General features: G+C 67.2%; 1 protein-coding gene across 3 annotated transcripts; it reads right to left on the minus strand.

Annotated features, from left to right (window-relative positions):
• Positions 1 to 35: 35 nt before the first annotated feature.
• On the minus strand, positions 36 to 13,309 carry RARA (retinoic acid receptor alpha). Of its 3 annotated transcripts, none has more exons than XM_062507924.1 (8): positions 13,082 to 13,309; positions 2,997 to 3,145; positions 2,751 to 2,892; positions 1,708 to 1,868; positions 1,442 to 1,618; positions 1,159 to 1,363; positions 821 to 979; positions 36 to 477 (listed from the first exon to the last, which is right to left on the minus strand). In XM_062507924.1, the coding sequence occupies exons 1-8, from the start codon at positions 13,257 to 13,259 to the stop codon at positions 266 to 268; spliced, it is 1,383 nt and encodes a 460-aa protein (XP_062363908.1). In that variant the 5' UTR covers positions 13,260 to 13,309; the 3' UTR covers positions 36 to 265. The 3 variants fall into 3 exon arrangements, with proteins under 3 accessions (XP_062363908.1, XP_062363909.1, XP_062363910.1); XM_062507925.1 differs by lacking the exon at positions 13,082 to 13,309 and adding an exon at positions 7,997 to 8,120; XM_062507926.1 differs by lacking the exons at positions 2,751 to 2,892; positions 2,997 to 3,145.
• Between the last annotated feature and the right edge of the window lie 9,569 nt (positions 13,310 to 22,878).

A 22,878-nucleotide genomic window follows, 5' to 3' on the forward strand; every position in this document is an offset into this window, starting at 1 on the left:
AGGGGGTGGCTCGGTGGTCGCGATCCCGTGGGTGCTGGTGCTGGTGGGGCCGGGGCGTCCCCGGGGCCGCAGCCGAGGTCCCCACGCCCCTGAAATGTGACTCAACCAACGCGCTGGGCCCGGGGCTGGGGGGGTCCCCGCGGGGGCCGCTCCGGCGGGGGCTGCCGAGGAGTCCGCCCCGGGGGGGGGCTGCAGCCGGGCCGGGCGCAGGGACTCCCCCCGTGCCGGCGTGCCGGGCTCTGTCCTGGTGCGCGCCGGGCGCGGGTCACGGCGAGTGCGTGGCCGGGCTGCTGCGGTTGGAGCTGGGTGAAAGGCTGGGGCTGCAGCTGCCCGGGGGGGGGCCCAGGCTGCCCCCACGGGGGCCGCCCGCCTGCCCCCCCAGCGTGTCCATGCCCTCCGAGTTCTCCAGCATCTCCTGGATGAGCGGAGGCATCGAGCCCGGGATCTCCATCTTCAGGGTGATCACCCGCTCGGCGCCTGTGGGAGGGGTCAGGGTCAGCAGGGTGCTACCACTAGTTGGCACTGCTAAAATGACACCCTGAAATTGGCACCCCCAAAACAGCAACCTGAAAGTGGCACCCCGAAAAAACAGTACCCCCAAAAAGGCAAAACAGCACCCTGCAAGCATCAACCTCAAGGTGACACCCCCAGCTTTGCTTCTCCCTGGGCACTGAGGACAAGGGACATGGTCACATCCCCAGCGTCCCTGGAAGATGCAGCTGTGTCCTCTTCTTCCTCCCTTCTGGAGGATGATGAGTGACCCGGATCCCCCAGTGTCCCCTGAATGCTCCCTCAGGACCCAAAGCTGCGGGAGCCTCACCCTTGGCGCTGATGCTGCGCAGGTCTGTGATCTTCATGAGCATCTTGGGGAACATGTGGGGCTTGTTGGGCCTCCTCTTCCTCACGTAGATCTTCAGTGCCTCCAGCAGTGGCTCCTGGAGCTTGTCCACCTTGTCAGGCTGCTCCAGGTCCTGGCGGTCTGGGGAGGGGGCACACAGTGGTTGGGGGGAACAGCACGTCCCCCTTGCCATCCTGTGGGTTCCCAGCTCCCACCGCTTGGGCTTCATTTGGGGTCTCCTTGCTTAGCCATTGGGGGAGGACGGCGGGGCTGCACCGGGGGCCCGCTGGCACTGGGCAGGTGCCCATCCCTGCACCCACCTCCACAGATGAGGCAGATGGCACTGAGCAGCCCTGTCTCGGCGTCGTCCATCTCCAGCGGCAGCAGCTGGTTGGCGAAGGCGAAGACCAGGTCGGTGAGGGGCCCGAACCCCGCGTTGTGCATCTGCGTGCGGTTCAGCGTCAACCCGTCTGAGAAGGTCATGGTGTCCTGCTCCGGCGTGTAGCGCGTGCAGATCCGCAGGATCTGGGGGGGAAGAGGGCAGGGGGCCTCAGCCTGGTGTCCCCTCCCTGTACCTGTCCCCATGCCCGTCCCCGTGCTCACCAGGATGTCGAGGCAGGCGGCTTTGAGGAGGGTGATCTGGTCGGCGATGGTGAGCGTGGTGAAGCCGGGGAGCTGCTTGGCGAACTCCACCGTCTTGATGATGCACTTGGTGGACAACTCGCTGAACTTGTCCCACAGGTCGATGTCCAGAGACACGCGCTGCTCCGAGCTGTTGTTCTGTGGTGGGAGGGAGGTGGGGGATGAGAGCACTGGGGGGTACCACTCTTCCCAGCCCCCCAGGACCCCTGGGACCCCACAGCACTCACCGTAGTGTATTTGCCAAGCTGGCAGAGCGCGGGGAAGGTCTCCTGGTGGGCTTTGCGCACCTTCTCGATGAGCTCCTCCACCTCAGGTGTGATGATGTAGCTCTCCGAGCACTCTGGCTTGGGCACATCCTTCTTCTTCTTGTTCCGGTCATTGCGGACGGCTGCAGGAATGGCAGGGTCAGTGTCACCGTCACCTACCCCCAGTGCCACCCAGCCCCTGCCCCACCACACTGCCCCTCAGGGCAGGATAAGAACCTGCCACCAGCAATGGGCTCAGCTGTAGTGACGAGCTCCCAACAGAGCCATCAGCACCACAGATTCCTTTAAACAACCCCCAAGTCATTAGGAGCAATTAGAGGCGCACACACCTTGCCAAGGGGACAGTGCTCTGCAAAGCCACCACATCAGAGAGGGACCCCAGGGACAGAGAATGGCAGCTGAGCCACCACCTTGGGTGAGGGGCACAGGAGGGACCCTGGGGGTGGCAGCCGGGAAGGGGGAAGCAGCTGGGAGGAGCCCCAGCCCTGCAGGGATCAGCCTCTGCAGGCTGAGAGGGCCAGGACGCCTCTTAGGTGCAGGGTGAGCCTCTGGGATGCTGAACCCCTCTGGCACTTCCTGGTCCCCCAGGCTCTGCCAGTTCCTCCCAGGGGTCCCAGACCCCAGGGCTTGGCAGATGGGGCAGGACTCAGGGAGGCAGCTGTGCCTCAGCAGTCCTATCCCCTGGGCACCCACCGCCGGGGCACAGCCGGGCACCATGGCAACTGCCAGCGGAGCAGGGAGGCCTCTCAGCGTCATTTATCTCTGACATTATCAATCACGTGTTGCCCAGGCAACTGCCAGGCTGTGACACAATCCCAGGGGGTCCCCATCCCCCCGGGCCTTCTTGCCGGGCACACGGTGGGGGCTGCTGGGATGGCCCATCACACCCAGAGCCCCCTGACCAGGACACCAGGCTGGGTGTTACCATCGCATCCCTGGTCTTCATCCCTGACCCCATCCCCATCATTAACCCCATCCCTGTCCCTGTCCCCATCCCCACTCACACTCCTTGGACATTCCGACTTCAAAGCACTTCTGGAGCCGGCAGTACTGGCACCGGTTGCGCGTCACCTTGTTGATGATGCAGTTCTTGTCCCGGTGGCACGTGTACACCATGTTCTTCTGGATGCTGCGGCGGAAGAAGCCCTGGGGACCCCGCACGCCCCGGTCAGCGCCTGGCACGGGGACCCCAAGCACCCCGAGGACCCCAGGGAGCCGTGGTGGCAGTCAGGGCTGGTGGCAGCGCTCACCTTGCAGCCCTCGCAGGCGCTGACCCCATAGTGGTACCCCGAGGACTTGTCCTGGCACACGAAGCAGGGCTTGTAGATGCGGGGTAGGGGTGGGGGCGAGGGGGGGCTGGGCACGATCTCCTCTGAGCTGGTGCTCTGCGTCTCGACGGCTGTGGGGAAAAGGCAGCACTCAGGTCATGGAGCCCCCCCCGGGCAGGGACCCCCTACCCTGCACCCCACGGCTGGTCCCCAGCTCCACGGGTCCCAGCAGCCCCACTGCCACGCTGCCCACCCCAGCCCTGGCGCCAGGTCGAGTGGGGCCAGAGGGGAGAGGACGCGTGCTGGGAAGATGCAACGTGACATTTCCAGGTCACGGAGACGATGTGGAATTCAGGCAGACAAAAAAAAAAAAAACAAAAGGGGAAAAAAAAGCAAAGAAAAGGCCCGGGATCCCAGAAGCCCCCAGCCCAGGCAGTACTGCTAGTGGATGGGGGGATGGAGGGTGCAGGGCCAGCCTAGGAAGGCCAGCGCCACACAGTCACTCACACGTCTGGGCACATGTACAGGGTGACCCCCACAGGTACAGTGTGACACCTGTATATACAGGGTGACCCTCACAGCCTGAGGGCCACCCACTACGCCCAGCCAAAGCATGGCCCCCCCAGGAGGGGACAGGTACAGTGGCACCCAGCTGGCATCCTGAGGTCCCCCAATGGAGGACATCCCCAAGGGCAGCGCTGCCTTTGTCCCCGTAACAAACAGACCTGGGCCCTGACAGCACAGGGGACACAGCCAGTACCCCCACACTCCAAAACCTCATGGAACATGCTTGTTCCCCTCCTGCACCCCAAAACCTCGAGGCATGTGCCTCTTGCACCCCAGAAGCACCCCCATCACCCAGGACCCTGCAAGAGGTACCCAAGTTCCCCAGGTCAAGACTTGGCCCCTACCCTAGCACAGCCCGGGCGAGGGGGGGTGGTTCAGAGCAGTTGGGGTGCACCCCTAGAGCTGGGGGGGGCTCAGAACACTTGGGGTGCACCCCTGGCACGGGGAGGGCTCAGCACAGTTGGGTGCAGGGCAGGGGGGGGTTCAGCACAGTCAGGATGCACCCCTGGAGCTGGGAAGGGGCTCAGCACAGTCGGGGTGCGCCCCGGCATGGGGCGCAGCCAGGCAGGGGTTAAGCGCTCCCCGGCTGCTCCGGGATGTTTGCAAATGTTTTTCTGCAGCGGAGCCAAGCGAACCAGTCAAACAGGATATTAAAGGGCAGGCCCGGCGGGGGAGCCCGGGCTCCCCCCCGCCCCGCCGGCCCCTGCACCCCAAAAAGGGCCCCACGGCCGCCAGAGTCCCCCCGGGGCCGGAGAGTCGCAGGGAGCCCCGGCCGGGGACACCCAGCCCGGAAAAGGGGCCCCAATGGAGTGGGGGGTTCTGGGGAGTGAGGGGTGAGGGGTGAGGGTCCCCAGCCCGGCAGTGCCACGGGCCCCTCGCCAAAGGCCACGGGATGGGGCCAGGGAGGGGACAACAGGACAAAGTCACCCCTGACGCTTGTCCCCAGGCGCCAACGGGGACGGGGAATGTGCGGGGTGTGACAGGAGCGAGCGGGGCAGGGTGAGGAGTACGTAGGGTGGGATTTGAGGTCACGGAAATGAGTGTGTGGGGTGGGATACGAGTGTGCGGGGCACAAGGGGAATGTGTGAGATGGGATATGAGGGCACGGAGGTGATTGTGCAGGGTGGGATATTGAGTGTGTGGGGCACGGGGGGAGCGTGCAAGGCGGGATATGAGCGTGCAAGGTGGGATACAAGCGTGTGTGGTGGAGCTGGGAGGGTGCAGGGAGGGAGGGATGTGAATGTGTGCAAGGTAGGATCCAAAGCTGCGAGGTGGGAAGTGGGTGTGCAGGGTGGGACACGAGGGTTGCGGGTGGGACACGGGCGCGGGGGCGAGCGCCGGGCAGAGCTCCCAGGCTGAATAAATCACCGCTGCCACTCGAGGGAGCGGAGCCATTAAAGTGACTGAGCGAACGTCGTCTATAATTTATCGCCTCTTTTATATAATTTAAGAACTTCCTCGTGGAGAACTGCACTCACAAAACGCGGATTTGACAAGATTTTGATGTGCTGGATGCGGAGGGGGGAGGGGACCCGGCTCCCTCCGCGTCCCCGCGCTGGCAGAGCTGCGCCAGCGCCCCGGGAATCCCCTGCCACCCCCGTCACCAGCCAGTGGACCGCGGTGCCACCGCGGAGAGGACACGGATACGGTCACAGCCACCAGCGTGGCTAGCTCCCCAGCAGCCCCCCTCACTGTAGCATCAGGCCCCTCGGGGGGCACGATGAGGGCGCAGAGCAGCGCAGGATGGGTGCCAACCTCCCCTGCTGGAACGGGGCTGGGTGACGGGGTGCAGTTGCGGACACGGTGGACCCCAATGCCCAGACTCATCCCGTCCCCCAGCCCCGCAGCAGGAGGGACCCCGCTGTCCCCCCCCCCGGCCGAGGCAGCGGAGCCCGGCTCCAGCTGCAGACCAGATGCTGCGGCTCCGGCAGATCCCGGGTGAACGCTGAACGCGCCGCCCCTGCCCGCGGCCCCGCCGGCTGCTTCCTGCCCGCGCCGGGGGACCCCGGGGCACCCCGACACCCGCACCCCCGCCCTGGCGTGGGAAATCGCCTGCAGAGACACCCCGTGTGCCGGTGCCCGGGGTGGGGACACCGGCCTCTGCGCCGCCACCACCCCGCCGTGGGTCCAGGACAGATCCTGGTCACAGGAGTGGAAGGACGAGGATGGGGGGACTAGAGGGGGAAGCCCACTCGAGGGTCGCAGCGGGGGTTACGGGGGTCCCCGCAGCCCGGCGCGGTGGTAGTGCCGTACCAGGGGTCACAGTCCCCCATAGGAGGGTGGAGGCCCACCCAGGACTTCCCTGCGGATGAGAATCCCACGTGCCCCGAATTCCTGTGCCTCTGCAGGAGGAGGGGGAGGGAGGGAAGAGGGTGCTGGGAACCCTGAGCCGTGGGGTGCCCGTGCCACCGGCCACGGGGTTCAGCCCACCGGGCACCTCCTGGTCCCCATGGGGCATCCTGCCCAAGACCCGGTGTCTGCCCCCTGCCAGCACCAGGCCCTGGTGTCCCCAAAACCCCGACACACCCATCTGTGACCCACAGCTTACACAAGGCCATGTGAGGCCACTCTGTGCCCAGCGGGGGTGTGCCACACACAGTCCAACCCTATGTACCCCTCTCGCACCCCCACAGCACCCCAAAAAAACCCAACAGCACACGGCTCCACAGGGGCAGGGGGTTCCCACTTGTGTTGGTGGGCTCATAGAGCATCTTCCACCACTGTCAGGAGCTGCCTCGTGCCTCCGTTTCCCCATGGTGGCAGCCCTAGTCCTCTCTGGGGATGTGGGTGGGCTCCCCGTGCCCCCCGAGCAGCTCTGGCTCCTATGCCAGTGCAACACGCCCCACCGGGCAGGGCAGTGCCACGCTGGGCTAGCGGCCAGCACCGCAGGGCCAGCGGGCACAGCCGCAGCTGGCTCTGAGGAAACTGAGGCACAGCACGGCTGCCCCGACACCACTGAGCCCTGCCCGGGCTGGCACCCCCCGGGCTGGGGAGACACGGCACCTCGTGTGACGTCGGGAGCGGGGCACAGAGCCAGGGAGTCCCGCCAGCGCCCGCCGCCCACGCGCTCGCCAGGTCACGGTCACCACGACCAGAGCCCGGAGGTGCCCCAGCCAGGGCAGGGGACCCACGTCCACCCAGCGCTGCGGTGCACGGGGAGGGGGCTCCGGCCCCCGCAGGACTGCGGGGCACAGAGAGGAAACAATGGCCCCCAGCTACCCTGCTGAGGACAGTCAGAACACTGCACTAAGGGGTGGCACTGGAGCCCGGGACCCCCCCCGCCCACCCTTCCTGAGCGAGGCCTCAGAGGCAGCCCCCACCTCTCACAGAGGCAGCGGGAGCCCCCGCACGTCCCCAGCGCAGACAAAGGCCCCTCGGCCGCGCTCGGTGCCAGCGCAAAGGTCGAGCGGCCCCGAGACAATGAGGGGAGCGAGACCGGGGGTCCACGGCCACACACCCTTTGCACAGCACCGGCCGGACACCCCGCCATGGATCCCCACCCTTATCGCGGTGAAAGTCCCACAGAACCCAGCAGGACTTTCCCTGGGCCGCTGTGGTGGCCCCTGGGTGCCAGGGGTGCCACCGGCTGCTCACAGCGGGGCCACGGGACTCCTCCAGCCCCCCACCCCAAACCTCACTCGCCACCCACACCGTGGGCACAAACCGCGGCAGGGCTCCACATCCCCGTGGGGGAACAGCTCGCAGACTGGTGGGCACTTAGGGTGCGCTGCCCGTGCCCCCCCACCCCCCCGCTGTCCAGGCGGTGTCCCCACGCCCTCCGTGCCGCCCCCTCCCCAGCACAGCGCAGGGGCATGGGGGGGGGGGGGGAAACACAGGGCAGGGTCCCGCCAGAGGGAAGAGGACTGGCCCGGCCCCACATCCACACCCAGGATCCCCTGACCCAGGGGGACTCCCCGACCCGCGGTAGGGTGGGGGCCCAGGCTGGGGCTACCCCGCGCCTGGGCAGCAGCGGCGGCTCCGTCTGTAGTTAATTGGATTTTCCCGGAGCCTTTATCAGGAGAGAGCAAAATTCTCGGCGGAGCCGGCTCTGTCCGGACCCCGCTGGGTGAAGGGGGGCCGAAAGGCGACCCCCCCCCCCTTCACCGAGCTCGGCTCCGAAGTCCCGACTGCCCCCGGAATAGGGCAGGGGGTGTTTAAAGAGCCGGTGGCTTCTGCGCATGGAGCGGGTGGGGAGGAGGCTGAGGGGGCTGAGCCCCGCACTCTTCCAGGACCAGCACTCAGCTCAGCCCCCGCCCACGGCCAAGGCCCCCGCACTACACCCCGCACCCATCCCCGCAGCGCAGCCCCCACCCTCTCCCCCCCCCCCCCCCACACCCGCCTGGGTTTCGGGGCCGCTCTCCCCGGCCCGATGCGACAGAAGGGGACCCGTCTGCCCCCGGTGCGCAGGTACCTACAGCGGCCGGAGCTGCTCCATGGCGGGGGGCGGCGAGGGGGGCAGCCCCGGGGGTCCGGCCCATAGAAATCCATGCGGAGGAATGGGCCGGGGGGCAGCCCCGCCACCGCCGCGCCCTCGTACATAGCCCCGGGGCGGCGGGGGCGGCTCCCCCGGCCGGGGCGGCCCCGGGCGGTCAGTGCCCCCCCCCGCGCCCCCGGGGCGCCCCGCACCGCGCTGCCATCGCCCCGCGGAGCGGCCCCGCCGCTCGCTCCGCGCCCGAGCGGCGGGAGGAGGAGGAGGAGAAGGAGGAGGAAGAGGAGGAGGAGGAGGCGGGGGGAGGGGAGGAAGGCGCAGCCCCGCCGGCTCTGCGGCTTCGCCAGCCCCGGTCCCTCCCGGCACCCGCCGCCTCCCCGCGCTTAACCCGCTCCGCGCCGCAGCCGCACGCGGGGGGACACGGACACGGGGCACGGACACGCGGGGGGGCGCACGGACACAGGACAAGGATAAGCACACGCGGGAAGCGGGGCACAGACACCGAGAGGGACGCAGGCATGCAGGGGGGGAACAGCCGTGGTAGGGGCACGGACACATGAGGTGACACGGACACGCAGGAGGATATGGATACGCGGTGGAGAAATGGACACACGGAGAGGGCACGGATACGCCGGGGCAAAGGGACACGCAGGGGAACACGGACATGCAGAGGGACGCGGACACGCGGGAGCGAAATGGGGAGGGGCTCAAGGCGGGGCTGGGGAGCCCGAGGACTGCCCGGCGGAGATGACGGGGGCCCTGGGGGTCCCGGGGACTGCTTGGCGGCCGCGGTTCATTTGCCTAATGGCATGCGGGTGAACTGCGGGTGAACCCGTGGGAAGGACTCACCTCAGCCTGACCCTTGGTCCCCCCACCCGGGAGGGTTGAGTGGATCTACGTACATGCATGTGCACATGTGTTCATGTACGCTCCCGGTGCACGACGTGAGTCTGCATCCCTGCTTCAGAGGGGCCATGTGTGCTCCCAGTACACAGACACAAGAGGAGGTGCGTGTGCCTATGCAGGGCAGCCTGTGTGCACACACGTGTGCATTCATCCTGCACACACACACACACGTGTGTGACACCCCCTGTGTCCCACCGAGCACGGGAGCAGCTGAGAATGTGAAAACACGCGTGTGTGCACAGGCCACTGTATCTGTACGTGCATGCACATGTGTGTGCTGGTGTGTCACCCAGGCAGGTCAGAGAACCATGTGCCACTACTCCCCACCACACCACCCCTTCACACAAGCCCGTGCTGAAGCTGACACCACAAACCCGGGGACCCCGAGTGGTGACAGCACTGCCAGCACAGAGTGGGGACAGTCACACACCAAGGACAGGCCCCGGGGGTGCCACTTCCCGCCGCAGTGGTGATCTCCCTGCTGAACACCAGGCATACCACAGCATCCACGCTGCCCTAGCCCCACGCTGCCCAGTCCAGGGGTGCCCTTGGAGGGAGAGGAGCCCTGCTGACCCCCCAGCTGGGCCTTGCCCTGTGCAGGAGGAGCACATGCATGTGCAGGGCTGGACATGGATGGGAGGATGCAGGTGCTGCCACACACATCTGCGTGTCCATGTGTGTGTGGCTCTGACTGTGTGCGTGCATGCGACTGTCCTGTGTGTGTGTGGTTATGTGGCTGTGCATGCCCATGTGTGGCTGTGCACATGTGTGGCTCTACATGTGCGGTTGTGCACGCATGCGGCCGTCTCTGTGTGTGTGGCTGTGCACGTGTGGCTGTCTCAGTGTGTGCGTGGCCGTGCACGCGTGTGCGTGTCCGTGTGTTCGTGTCCGTGTGTTCGTGCGGGGCTGCGCAGCGCGGCAGCGCCTGTTTAAATAATAATGGCAAGTCGGGGCTTTGCTTAGCCAGCAGGTTTCGAACAAAAGCCCAGCGCTGCTCCAACTTCCTGCAGCGAACATGACAAATGTCTGCTCTGACTCATTTACCAGCGCTGGAAAGAATGTGGCTGCGATGGAGGGGACGGAGGGGACGGCGCAGGGGACGCGGGCGGTGGCACCGCGCGGCCAGGCCATGCCGGAGGCTGCCCCGACGGGCAGCGCTTCCCATCCCGCATCGCTTCCTGCACCGCTTCCCACATCCCTTCCCGTCCCGCATCCCCTCCCGTCCCGCGTCGGCGGCAACAGGAAGAAACAGAGATTAAGAAAAAAAAAAAAAAAAAAAACCAACAACCAACAACCAAAACCTTAATTTCAGAGCCAAGAGGAACTGGGCGAGGGGACACCCCGCACGCAATCCCAAGCGTGAGGGGACAGGGACACCCCGCCCTGAGCCACATCCCACCAGCAGCCTGGGGACACGAAAACAGGGCCCTTCGAGCACCATCCCCAGCTCCGCATCCTCCTGGCCCCACTCCTTGAGCGATGCTCCGGGGGAATGGAGATGCCTCCAAAAGGCTGATGAAAACCCAAACCTACAACCATGGGGACCCCATGGAGGACCCCCCGGTGTCCGGAAGGGATGGCTTTGGGATCAGGGGGTCAGAGTCCCCAGGACAGAGATGCCCGGGACCCCCACATAAACCCCCCCAGCCCAGCCTGGGGTGCTGGCCACAGCCCTTCCCCCACAGCCGCGCCGGCACCTCGGGGCCCCGCAGCCCCCCTCTCGCCCGCCCACTTCAAAAGACCCCATTTATCCCCTTCAGCCGCTTTTGAGCCCGGCGAATTCCCGGCTGGAGCAGGCGGCTCCCCCCGGCCCCTGACAGTGATAGAGAACCTCCGCCTAATGGGCTTTCCCAGGCTGGGGGCCCAGCGCCTCATCAATCTTCCCCGGGCAGGGATGGGGGGGCCGGGGGGTCCCCAGCACCGCACCCCGCGGGGCTCCCCGGCCACTGCCCTGAGCGGGGCCCCCCGGCCCCCCGCCCCCAGTCCCCGGCCTGCAGGGAGCACGTTTTGCTCATTAATTTTTAAAAATTAATTAATTACGGGGCGCTGCGGGGGAGCGGCTGCGGCGCGAGGAAACCGGAGCCAGCGGGTAGGGTGACAGGCCAGCCCGGGCGCGGGGCCCCCTGTCCCGGCAGCCCGGAGAGGGGCGGGGGGGTGCGGCTGCAGAGGGGGCTGGGCTGGGGTCCCACTTCCCGCAGCCAGGCCTGGGAATCAGGGTAAGGGAGGGTCTAGGGGGGTGGCTGCACAGGGAGCCCCTCACAGACCCCCGAGACACACCACGGGCCAGCACCGGGCAAGGGGAGGGGATTTGCAGGGACAGCCAGGCGCCACGGAGCCCCCAAGGATGGGGATTGAGAGCACAGGCACAACCCAGCACTGCCACACGTAGCAACACACGTGTACACACCTGGCACAGGGACCTGGGGAGCCTGCTCTGCATGTGTCACCAATACACAGGCACAGCAGGCACTGACACACACATACGTGACACACGTGTGCATGCTCCACACAGCCCCAGCTGTGCACACACAGGCACAGAGGGCACTTACACACACACACAACACACGTATGACACACGCATGCACCAGCACTGCCAGCAGCACACAGCGCCACGGACATGCACCCAGACCACAAAGGGCACACACGTGTACATCCGTCATGGGAGCAGACACGTGCCCACATGCAGCTCCCAACCCATCAGATCCCCATCCCAGCACCCATGGACCCGCTGGGCTGCCCAGTCCAGTCCCAAATCCCGGGAGGGGCATCTGCACCCCCAGTAGGGCCAAGCCCAGTCAGCCCTGGGGCCAGGCAGCTGCAGCACATCTGGTGAGGGCCAGACACATGGTGAGGAGGGGGTGGCAGCACCAGCCCCCCTGCAGGCAGGACGCAGACACCAACACTTCCCTGTACCAGGACACCACGGGACACCCCAATATTGCAGGACCTACCCAAACAGAGCACCCAGCATGCTGTGCGGATGCAGGGTGCCCCCATTCCCTGCATCCCTCGGGTGCCCGGCAGGGAAGGCCAAGGGGAAACTGAGGCACGATTCACCAGTCGGACACCCACTCCAAGACACCTTCCAGCTGTGCCCGCGGCCCTGTCCTCAGTGTCAGGGAAGGGGGGAACACAGGCGCCCCCCCCCCCAGCCTGTTCCCACACGCCCGGAATGGCCCCAGAGCCAGCGCGGAGGAGTGGCCCCACCCGCCGACACCCAGTCGCTGAACTGGTCCCACTGGGTCCCACCGCCGCCGGGGCGGCTCCGGCGGGGGACAGCACCCAGGGCCGGCCCTGCCCGGACCTGCACCAGCCCCCGGGGGCAAGGACGGGTCGGGGGGGCCCTGCCACACCCCGACCCACGGGGTTCTCCCCGGCAGCGGTTGCCGCAGGGCACTCATGTTGCAGGGAACAGGCACTGGCACCCACCACTGTAGGGCCAGGGTGAGAAGAGGCCCAGCAGTCACCCTATGGCATCCAAGACAGCATCCAGGGAAACTGAGGCACCCTGAGGGGTGCTGGTTCGGGAGGACCCTGGGTGGGAGCCCACCTCCAGCGGCCTCCCAGCTGCCGTCACGGCAGGCAGTGATTACTGGGGCCGTGATGGACGACCCTGTCACGGGGAAATGGAATCGGGAGCAGCAGCGATGATGACTGTCCTCATTGCCTTCATCGCCTCCCCCACGGCAGCCCCGCCACCGGCGAACAAAGAGCCACCATGGAGACACAGCACCCACCAAGCCCACCAGTACCCAGGCTGGTCACAGTGAGTGAGAGAGACACCCTGGCCAGGGCCCGTGGGCCGTTAATAACCAGCATATAAAACTGCCACTAATGAAGGTGGCTGCAAGTATTGACACAACCCCACCACGGCCACTGATCGCTCCCTGCCTCAGTTTCCCTAGCAGCAGCACTCACAGGGAAACATGGGGAAAAGCACCCTGCTCTTGCATCATAGAACCCCCAAAATCAGCTCCCCACAGGTGTGGCTGGGAGCAGGGAGACCCTCCCTCACCAGTGCCACTGCCCCAAGGGACACATTATGGACCAGCCTGGGACTGGCATTCACATCCCACGCTGGGGATAGAGCTCAGCCCAGAGGGGACCCCACATACCCCACCAGCACTGAGGGTCACACCAGCCTCATCAGGATTGTGGTACTCACTGGCAGGTGACGGGGTGCTGTATCCACTGACGGGGAGCTGGTGCTGGATGCCAGCCAGGGTGCTGGGTGGAGAGAGCCCCCCAAGCATGTGTGGGAAGAAGAAGGCGTAGGGGGGCACAGGGTAGCCATTGAGGTGCCCCCCACCCGGTGTGGGGCAGGAGCTGCTGTTGCTGGCCATGGTGGGGTCTCCGGTGTGGGGGGCTCTCAGGTGCGGGGTCCCGGGGGCGAGCAGAGCATGGGGCCCGTGGGTGCCCTGCTGCCGGGCTGTCCTCACAGCTGGTCCTGTGGGGGAAACAGAGAGGGGCATGAGCAGAAGGGCTGGGACCACTGACCCTTACCCCGTGGGGTCACCCACCAGCCGTGCCTCAGTTTCCTCGGCCCCCCCGGTACCACATCCCCTCCCCGCCCCAGGAGGGCGCAGCCGGCCAGGCTTGGGGCTCCGTGTGGGATTAACGCCGATCCCCCCGATTAACGACACCGGGACGGCGGCACCGGCAGGCACAGCTCACTAATCCCAGCTTAGCTGAGTGGGGGGACGGAGGGACAGTGCGGGGATGGCCTGGGGACACTGTGGCCCCGCAGGGCACCCCCTCCAGCCAAAGGCCACACCATGACCCTAAACCTGCTCTGCCAGGCCAAGCATGGGAGATAGGGGACACAGCAGGGCCTGGTAGCAGCAGCTCCTGCCCCAGCCGGGGAGTGGGGGGGGAGGGGGTTGCAGGGCAGCTGGGGACGGGGTGGGGGAACAGGGACACGGGCACACTGGGGTCCCCTGAGGACAGCGGCTCTGCTCCAGGCCTGCTCTGCCGTCACGGCCACGCGCTCACTCCGGCTCCGCTCCCCCCATGCCTGCACGGATCTCGAGGGGGCTCAGCACTGGGGGGCTTAGCCAGCCACAGGGCTGGGCCGTGCCCATCACGACACAGCCCCCGCCCCATGCCATGTGCCAGGTCATGCCTGGGCCGGCAGCTCCCACACCAGGCCAGTGGGCACAGACCCCTCGGCCCTGGCCAGTCGGGGGGTGGTGGGAAGGGGGGCGCGGGGCTTTCACAATCCCAGGCTGGCTGTTTATTTAAGTGCTGGCGCGGGGCCCGGCGGGGGCTGTTTATTTGCCGAGAGTGCTGGCTCCCGGCCCCGCGGAGGCGGAAAAGGATCCAGAGGAACAAGGCTGGGCCGCCCGGCAAGGCACTGGGGAGGGGCTGGGATGGGCATGGCCCTGCCCGCCCCCCCCCCAGAACTCAGCTGGTTGCACCCACTGGCAGCAGGACCCCTGTTCTCCAAATTCACACCAGCACCCCTTGACCCAGTGGGAAGTACCCATGGGGAGACCTATGGTCCTGTCACCACTGGGGTGGGACCCATCTGTGGTTGGGTGGGGGTCACATCCCCCCCAGCACAGGGTGTCCCAGTGAGTGTGGGATTCCCACAGGCATTGCCAGGCCATGGTGCTGGATGCCGGGTCAGCATCAGACTGGGGACAGCCTTTGCATGGAGTCTACACATGGCACTGAAGGGACCCTGGAGTGCAGTGTGAGGGACTGCCCATGGCCCCCCCGGCCAGGCCATGGCCCCCGAGTTGTGCTGGCCAGAGGGAGCCAGGGGAGGGAGGCGCGGGAAGAACTGTTTATGTTTGCCGGTGCCAAGTGCTTGCCGGGCACTGCGCCAGCCGTGCCGGGGCCCAATTACTCAACCCGTTCAGGCCCCCCCACAAGCCACTGGCCAGGGACCGAGTGAGGCCAACGCTGCCGGGCTGGTCACCGTGCACCCCAGTGACCCCCCTTCCCAATGCTCCACATGACCAGCAGTGGCCAGGAGGGTCTGGGGATCATAGCTAGCCTTGCTCCTGCGGGTCCTGGTGGGTATGAGGAGCTGCTGCCCAGAGGAGCTCCCCTGGGACCACGTGCTGTCCCAACCCCAAGCACACAGCTGCTCCTCAACTGGGGGGTTGTGGGCATCCCAAATGTGGGTCCTGGGTGTCCCAAATGGAGGTCCCCAGGTGTTCTGACCAAGCTGCATTCCCAGAGGCCCCCAGGTCAGCAGTGTGGGGCCAGGGGTGGTGCAGCCCCTCAGCAGGGCCCATGCTCACCCGCCCCAACGCCTTTTCCTCCAGTCCCCGCAGGAGCTGGACGAGGCCCGGAGCTTCCTGGAATCCAGCGCCTCGTTCCAGCCCCGTGGAAAACGTTGCTGCAGGGCCCGGGCCAAATCCAGCCACGAGGAACCTCCCACCCAGGCCGGGGGTGGCCCCCAGGAGCGGATGGACAGACGCACGGACACGCAGATCAGACTATTCCCAGTGTCAGCAGCAGTGGGGATGGTGGGGGGGCATAATTTGGGGGGTCATGGCTGGGGAGACACAGCTGCTCAAGCCACCATCCCACTGCGACTCCAAAGAGAGCAAGCACAAATCTCTCTGCTAAAACGTGTGCACACCCAGACATGCAGGCAGCACTGGTACAGTCCCCCAAGAGATCCCTTCCAAAAAGGCAGGCCCCCCCACTATGACTCCCCCAGGCTGGGTTCAGTGCCCACAGCCACCTCCAGCACAGCCAGCATCAACCACACAGCAACGAGGATCCCACCACAACACCCCCTCCCCAGTGACCAACCCAGCCAGCTACACCTCCAGCCCACCCTGACGCTCCCCCAAAACCCCCCGTGCAGGCAGTTCCCCAGCCCCAGCCCATGTCACACCCCCAAACCCAGCTGTGCTTCCTGTCGGGGCACACGGCGATGGCAGCACCAGCACCCGGATGTGACACGCCGGTGAGCGGGGCCACCGCCCTTGCACCACCAGCAGCGGGGGACAAGCGGGCCCGGGGTGCTTGGGGGTGCCTGGCAGGGCAGCAGGCAGTGACCCAGCCCTTCCTGTCATGCCGGCGGGCACCACGCTCCAGGCCGCAGCTTCCCCTTGCCACTCTCGATTCCCAGGCAAACAGGTTTCAGTTCAGTCCTAGCCCAGTTTTGATGCAGCCCCTGTCATCCCAGACTCCCTCACCCTGCTTCCCTGCCACCCTAGAGTCTGTCACCCCATTGACCTATCACCCCACTGAGTAATGACCCCACTGACTTGTCACCCCAGGCCTCTGTCCCTGCTGCCATCGCAGGGTTCACCACCGCAGCATCCTGCACTCCCCAAATCTGGCAGCAGCTGCTGTGTATGTCCCCCCCCACCCTCACCACTGGCAATGGAGACCCTCCCGGTGCCAGGCTGCCCCCATGGTGCGTGGGCAGAGCGGGGTTGCCATGCTGGGGTGCGGGGGCACAGGATGGCAGCCTCCGGGCAGGGCAGGAAGCGCCTGCGGAGCCACTGTGGTTGCAGCCTGCGGTTTCCTCGCTGGCAGCAGAGCCAGCCCGGGGTGGCCTCGCACGCGAGGCCAAGGGCCTGGCTGCCCCCCGCCACCACCGGCCCCTCCGGGCTCCCCCTGGCAAGCCAGCGTTGTGCCGGGCTGGTGAGGTGCCCCCCTGACAGCGCTGCTGAGAGAGACCCTCTCCCCATATCCCCAAAGCTCTCCACGGTGAGTCACCGTCACGTTTCTCACGTCCCCGGGCAGGCGTGAATCATGCCCAGCCTGCGGCACGGCCAGAGCCAGCGGCACACACTCGGCCAGGCGGCGTGTGCCGGAGTTGAGGCTGCTGGGAACAGGAATCTGAGGATGCTGAGGCCAGTGCAGAGCCCAGGACCTATATCCTACTCCCCGGGGCCAGCAGCCGACACAGGGGCTTGCTGAGCCCCACCGCAGGTCCCTGGGCAGCAACGGTGTTCCCAACATCCCAACACCAACAGCCAACAGGGACACTACACTGCCCGCGGGGACGCTGTCCATGCTGGCAGGAATGGGGTCCATCCTAGTCTCCCCAACCCATGGAGGCACATGGGCAAGCTAGGGAGTCACTGCTGGCCTTGTAGTGTGGGGTCCTCACCCCAGCACCCCACATCTCGCTGCCAGCAGGAACCACAAACTGAAATTCCACCTGTTGCGGCCGGGCCGACTCCGGTTACGCCGGGAACGCGCCGCTCCGGTTACACCTCCCGCACCCACCACCAGACACGCCATTCCTCTCTGGGAACAGGTGCCCCAGCCCCTGCCATGGCGCCTGGGATAGCCACAGCTGTACCACACCACCAGCAGCACCGCTAAAGCCTGGATGCACCGTGGGTGCCTTGAGAGGAGAAGGCCAGTCCCAAAGGTCCAGTATGACCTGCCAGCCCCTCACACTGTGGGCTGACCCCACAGCACCCTGGGGACACACCCCACACCCACCACTACCTGCCCATGGAGGGGACATACCCAGGTACAACCCAATCCCCACCCTGTATCCCAGCCCTCAGGATGAAAGCAGGAAACTGCAGGCCCAGAGCTCACAGTCCCAGAGTGCCCCATCCCAGTTCATCCCAGTTCCCCAGGGGTTCCCGGGATGCAGGGGGATGGTGCCCCGGCAGCCACTCGAGGCAGTCCCGGTTGTTTTTAGCCGAGGCTGCGGCGGCAGCCGGCGCCCTGGGAATGGCGTGCCGGGAACAGCGCGGCCCCAGACAGCCCTCGCTGGCTCGGCGACAGCCGGCAGACAAGTGCAGCTGGCACGGGGCCGCTCGGGACACAGCGCGGGGGGACACGGCGGGCAGGCGGCTGTGCGACACCCCCGGACACCGGGATTTGGTGGCACGGTGCCCCCAAGCCTGGGCAGGCTCCCGGGAACAGAGACCTGATGTACCTGGGGGGGGGGTTGGGGGGGGGGGAGGAAGGGGGGGCAAACCGCTCCGTACCGCAGCCACCGAGACCCACCGCATCATGCCCAGGCTGGCCGCGGGTGGGTAGGCAGCCGTGTGCCGCTGCCACGTCCCCTTGCCATGTCCCTCGTCACCGCCTGGCAGCCGGGGCTCAGTGGGGACAGCGGAGGCCACGGCGGGCGCACGCGGCCCCTCGCCGGACCCTGCCACGAGCCACCTCCCGCTAAGCCACCTCCAGCCGCAGGGAGATTAACCCATTTTCCGTAATCAGCACATGTGTCACCGCAGATATGATCGCACACCCCCCCTCCCACCCCCCCCCCCCAGGGCTGGTGCTGCCATGGGGCCCTGCAGCACAGGGGTGCCCCATGGCATGGGGCACCTTGAGGCTCCAGGCACACACTGCAGGGGACTCACAGCTCCTCCAGACCTGACATGCTGCAGCAGCGCCCCAAAAAGGACTGGGGGACCCCAGAGCCCAGCCACCCTCTTCATGGCAGCACTGACATCGGTGCTGGACATTGCCAGGACCGCGGCTCAGGGCACGCATGGCCAAATGTGGCACGTTGTCACACCAGAACCTCCTGGATATAAATAGATCTGGAGCGGCGGGATGGTGAATCCCAGCGCCGCAGGGCAGGCGGTGGCACAGCTGTCCCCAGGCTCCGTGGCTGCGACGCTGCTCCTGCCACAGGGACTAAGTGCGGGGACACGGAGGATGTACGAGGACAGTTGGGTGAAGCCAGGCATCCCTGTGGGATGGAGCAACCACAGGCATCAGGCAGTGCCGGATGAGGCACAGGGCATTGCCCTACTACAGCCATCCCACTATCGGTGGCCGTGTCACCTGGGGGGAACTTGAGCAATCGGCAAAGGGGCCAGACACCCATCGGGTCACCCACGGGCATCCCTGGTGCGAGCACCCACGGGAGCAGGCGCATCCTCGAGACGCAGCAAGGTCACCCCCAAGGGCAGGGTGGGGGCCCACCGGTGACATATGGCCCGGGAGCAGTGGCCGCGGAGCCGCTAAGCCACCGAGCCGTCACCCGCTAATCCCGGCGCGAGGACGCGGCGGGTGCTGCACCCGGAGCCACCAGCCGGTGCCTGCCCGGCTCCCCGGAGCGGGGGGACCGGCTAGGGGAACCCCCTCGTCCCCCCCCGCCAGCACCCACCGCGCTGCGGGGCGGCCCCTGACACCAACGAGGTCAAAGGTCAGAGGCACAGATTTGGAGGACAGAGGCACAGATTTGTCTCCGCATCGGCCCGCCCCAGCCTGGGGTGCTGCTCCCCGCCCTCGGGGAGGACCCCCCTCTATTAGGGTCGAGCACCCGAGAGACAGCACCCCGACCCGCCCACCCCCGCCTAGAACCCGCGGGTGCTTCGCCGCCCCCGGCCCGGCCCCGGGCAGCTGCTGCGGGAGGGAGGCGGCGGCCGATGGTCCCTTCCCCGGCCCCGCCGCCCCCCGCCCGGCTCCCCCGGGCTCCCCCGCCCGTCGCCGCCCTGTCAGCCGCGCAGAGCGATGGCTTCCTCCCCCCGCCGGCCAGGAAACGGCGCAGACGCCGCTCCCGCCCCCCGGCCCCCACCGCCCCCCGCGCTCCCGGCCCCGCTCCCCCGTCGGGCCCCGGCCCCGCCGCACCCCGAAAAGGGGAAGCGGCCCCGGCCCCCCCCGCCAACCCCCCCCCCCCCCTCGCCGCGGGAAGGTGGGGGGGAATGTGGCTGCGAGCACCGGCGGCCCAAGGGAGCCCGGTAATCCCGGGGAGGTCTCCCCAGCACCGCGCTGTATGGCGGTCGTCCTGTCCCCGGTGGGGTATGGAGGCCACCGGAGCCTCCCCGACGCCCGTCCCGGGGTGGAGGAGCAGCGCTACCGCTCGGGAGCGCCCAGGCGGTCGGTACCGGGAGAGGGAACTCCAGCACCCCCAAGCCCAGTGTAGGAGGCAGAGGCCAAAGCCGCGATCCCGAAGCCGCTGCGGCTCCGGCGCCCCCGGCAGCCGCAGCCCGGCAGAATCCCTCCCCCGCTGCGGGAACCCCGGGATCACCCGTTACCGGAGGGGGATCCCCAGAGGCGGTATCCGAGCCACATCAAGACCCTCCTTCCCAACCCCGCTCCCACGGATAGATCCAGAGCCCCTTCATTACCTGCTCACGGAGACTCCGACACTGAAATCCTTAAACCCGGGGAGTTCCCGGTGGTGGCTGCATGGCGGCGGCACCGGGAAGGAGCGGGGGGAAGGGGGCTTCGCCCCGGCTTAGAGGGGTGAGGGAGGGGTGGGGTGGGGGTTCCCGGAGGGGCTCACCGAGCGGCGGCCGCGGCCATTGCGAGTCATGTGCTCGCGGGGAAACTTTACCCGGGGCTGGGCCGGGCGGGGCGGCGGCGGCAGCAGCGGCGGCGGCGGCGGCGGCGGAGGGCGGGGGGAAGCGGTATGAGGCCACGCCCCCTTGTGACCACGCCCCGGCTCCGCCCCACCGGCCAATGGGGAGCGGGAGAGGGCGGGGTGGAGGGCGGGGCCAGCCCTGCTTTGTAACTCTTTTAAGTCTCCAGAAAGCGGAAGGGGAGAAAGTAGGTGCGCGCGCCGCGCCGGGGGGAGGGGGGGCTCTTAAAGGGGCCGCGCACCGCAACCTCGATGCCGCTCTTACCCTTCTTCCCCCCACTCTCACAGGTGCTCCAACACCCCCTCCTCCAGTCCCCTTCCTTCTTCTCTGCATCTGAATACCCACACCTACCCCCGGGTGGAGAACTGGGGCACACACATGAGGAAAAACACGGGGTGGGTGCTCCAGGGGTGCAGGGAAGAGATGGGAACATGGTGGGGGAAAGAGGGGAGAGGGATGGGGAGTCCATGAGCTGCACCCCCAGATTCAGAGGGGAAGGGTTGAGGGCACCCATGGCACCCTGGGGCTATAGAGTGACTGTTCCCAGGGGGATTCCTTGCTCTGTCTGTCCCCAGAGAGTGGCTGATCCTAGGAAAGGGATGGCAATGGAGACACGGACCTGAACCCAGCTGCACAGCCCAGACCCTGCAGCAGAAGGGCTGGGAGGGCAGTGGGGCAGGAGCTTCCCTGGGATGAAACAAGTGAGGAGTATAGGCAGCCTCAGCACATGCCCTGGTGGGAGTCACACTGGCGGCCCGCTGCCCAGGACCCCTGGTTGTCTGTCAGGATCCCACAGTGCCCACACACGAGGCCACTCAGAACATTCCCGTGCCTCAGTTTCCCCTGAGTGCTCACCAGAATGAGGTTGGACGCTCTGTCCGGTCGTGAGCAGCCGGACCCTGGAGCAGCCGCTGGCCCCCTCCCCGCACACCGGGGCCGAGGCGGCGAGGCCCAGGCGCCGGCATGTGCTCAGCCCAGAGGAATGTGCCAAATCACTCCCAGATGTGCACAGCGGCCAGCCCAAACCCCCTCCGCTCCCACCGGGACAGCCGCAGGGCACCGGGGGACCCTCCGAGCACAACCCCACGGGAACGAGCCCATCACCAGCCAGAGCCCGCCCGGCCATGGGGCCCAGCCCCATCTGTCCCGTGGCGTCGTGGCACCGAGGCCCAGCGGTGCCCCAGCAGCGGGGCGGGCAGGACAGCAGCGGGTGCCAGGGCAAGGCAGGAGGTGCCACGAGGACGGGGTGGCCGTGTCCCCATCCCACTGAGGCCCCATAGACCGGGCCTGGCGGGGTCGCACGGGGTCCTGCCCCGCACCCCGGGCCCCGGTGCCAGGCGGGAGCAGCCGAGCGGAAAGGGGCTGTCAGATGGAATCTGGGTGCCGGCGGTGACGGCGCGGCGGGAGGCGGCCGTGCCCGCCACGTGGCCGCTTATGTAAGGAGAGTGCAAGGGAGGACAACGAGGCAGCCAGGGCACCGCGGACACCACCGAGGGGACACCGAGCCCCCGCTGCACACTCGGGCTGGACACACGTGCGTGGGGCTGCCCACAGCACAGCGGGGCACTGCCCGACCCCGTGGGCATGGCACGTGTGTGTGGGGACAAGGGACACGGGCACACCGTGTGCTGGAGTGGGGGGACCGACCCCAGTGGCCCCCTCGGCCTCCCCACATAACTGCTGGGTGTCCCGGGGTGTCCCCTCACCACGCTGCTCCCACGGCAGCACTGCCAGCCCGCGGTGATGAATGACTCCAGCGGGAGCTCCGGCACCCACGCGCCTGGATCCAGCTGCGCCATCGATTTTTCATCCACTGCGGCAGAGTGGAGCTGGAGCTGGCACTAGCGTGGCAAGGGGGGCCATGTCCCCATCCCCATGCACACAGCCAGCACACCCCAGGGACACTGCCAGGTCTAACAACCCTCCAATCTTGCTTTGGGGTGCCCACCCCAGATGTCCCCGTGCCTTGCCTGCACCTGCTTGTGCCACCATCACTACACCCATCACCATGGGGGGACCCAGGGGGACCAGGGATGCAGCAGCCCGGGGCACAGAGGGAGAAGGATGCCTGCCTGCATCACTACCACGTCACCACAGACCCGCACGCTGCCAGGCGCTTCCTTCCTGACACCGTCACTGTGTGCCATGTCACCGTGTGCCGTGGGGCTCCCTGAGGCTGGCACAGGGCAGGACGTGGCCGCCGTGATCCAGGGGGAGCTGGGGATCCACAGGCAACCCACACTCAGCCCAGCTCTGCCCGCAGGCAGGACTGTGCTGGTACCCACTCAGACCCAGAGCCTGGTGACAGGTGGCTGGGTCACAGTTCCCACTGAGCCCCACGGTTTGGGGAGGAGCAGGGACAAGGTCCCCCAGGGTTCCTGATGTGGTGAGGGCACCGGGACACAGCCCAGAGCAGGCACAGCCTGGGCTGACCCCGGCGCCCGCCCGTGCGGCCGCACACGTCCAACACATGGCAGTGCTGGCTATAAATAGCGCCGGCAGCGAGGGCTGAGCCTGCTCTGCTCGGGGCCCTCGGGGCTTCCAGATTCCCTCGTGCCCCCCCGCCTGTTTCCCTGCTGCTCCCCACGGCCGTGTGTCCCCAAGGTGTCCCCTGGCCCTGCAATAGCAGAGAGAGGAGCCTGCCCAGTTTGTGGTAGCACCCAGGGGCCTCACCAGGCTCCCGTTTGTGTCCTTGTCCTGG

Source organism: Cinclus cinclus, chromosome 24 (genome assembly GCF_963662255.1).
Source record: "Cinclus cinclus chromosome 24, bCinCin1.1, whole genome shotgun sequence".
In the NCBI taxonomy this organism is placed as follows: domain Eukaryota; kingdom Metazoa; phylum Chordata; class Aves; order Passeriformes; family Cinclidae; genus Cinclus; species Cinclus cinclus.

What these genes read in the sequence shown, in the direction of transcription:
- RARA (XM_062507924.1), bottom strand. Translation starts at nt 13,259, where the DNA reads ATGGCCAGCAACAGCAGCTCCTGCCCCACACCGGGTGGGGGGCACCTC. An exon ending in AGTCGGAATGTCCAAGGAGT is followed by an intron (nt 1,869 to 2,750) that starts GTGAGTGGGGAT and finishes CCATTCCTGCAG; the next exon opens with CCGTCCGCAATGACCGGAAC. An exon ending in CATCTGCCTCATCTGTGGAG is followed by an intron (nt 980 to 1,158) that starts GTGGGTGCAGGG and finishes CCCCCTCCCCAG; the next exon opens with ACCGCCAGGACCTGGAGCAG.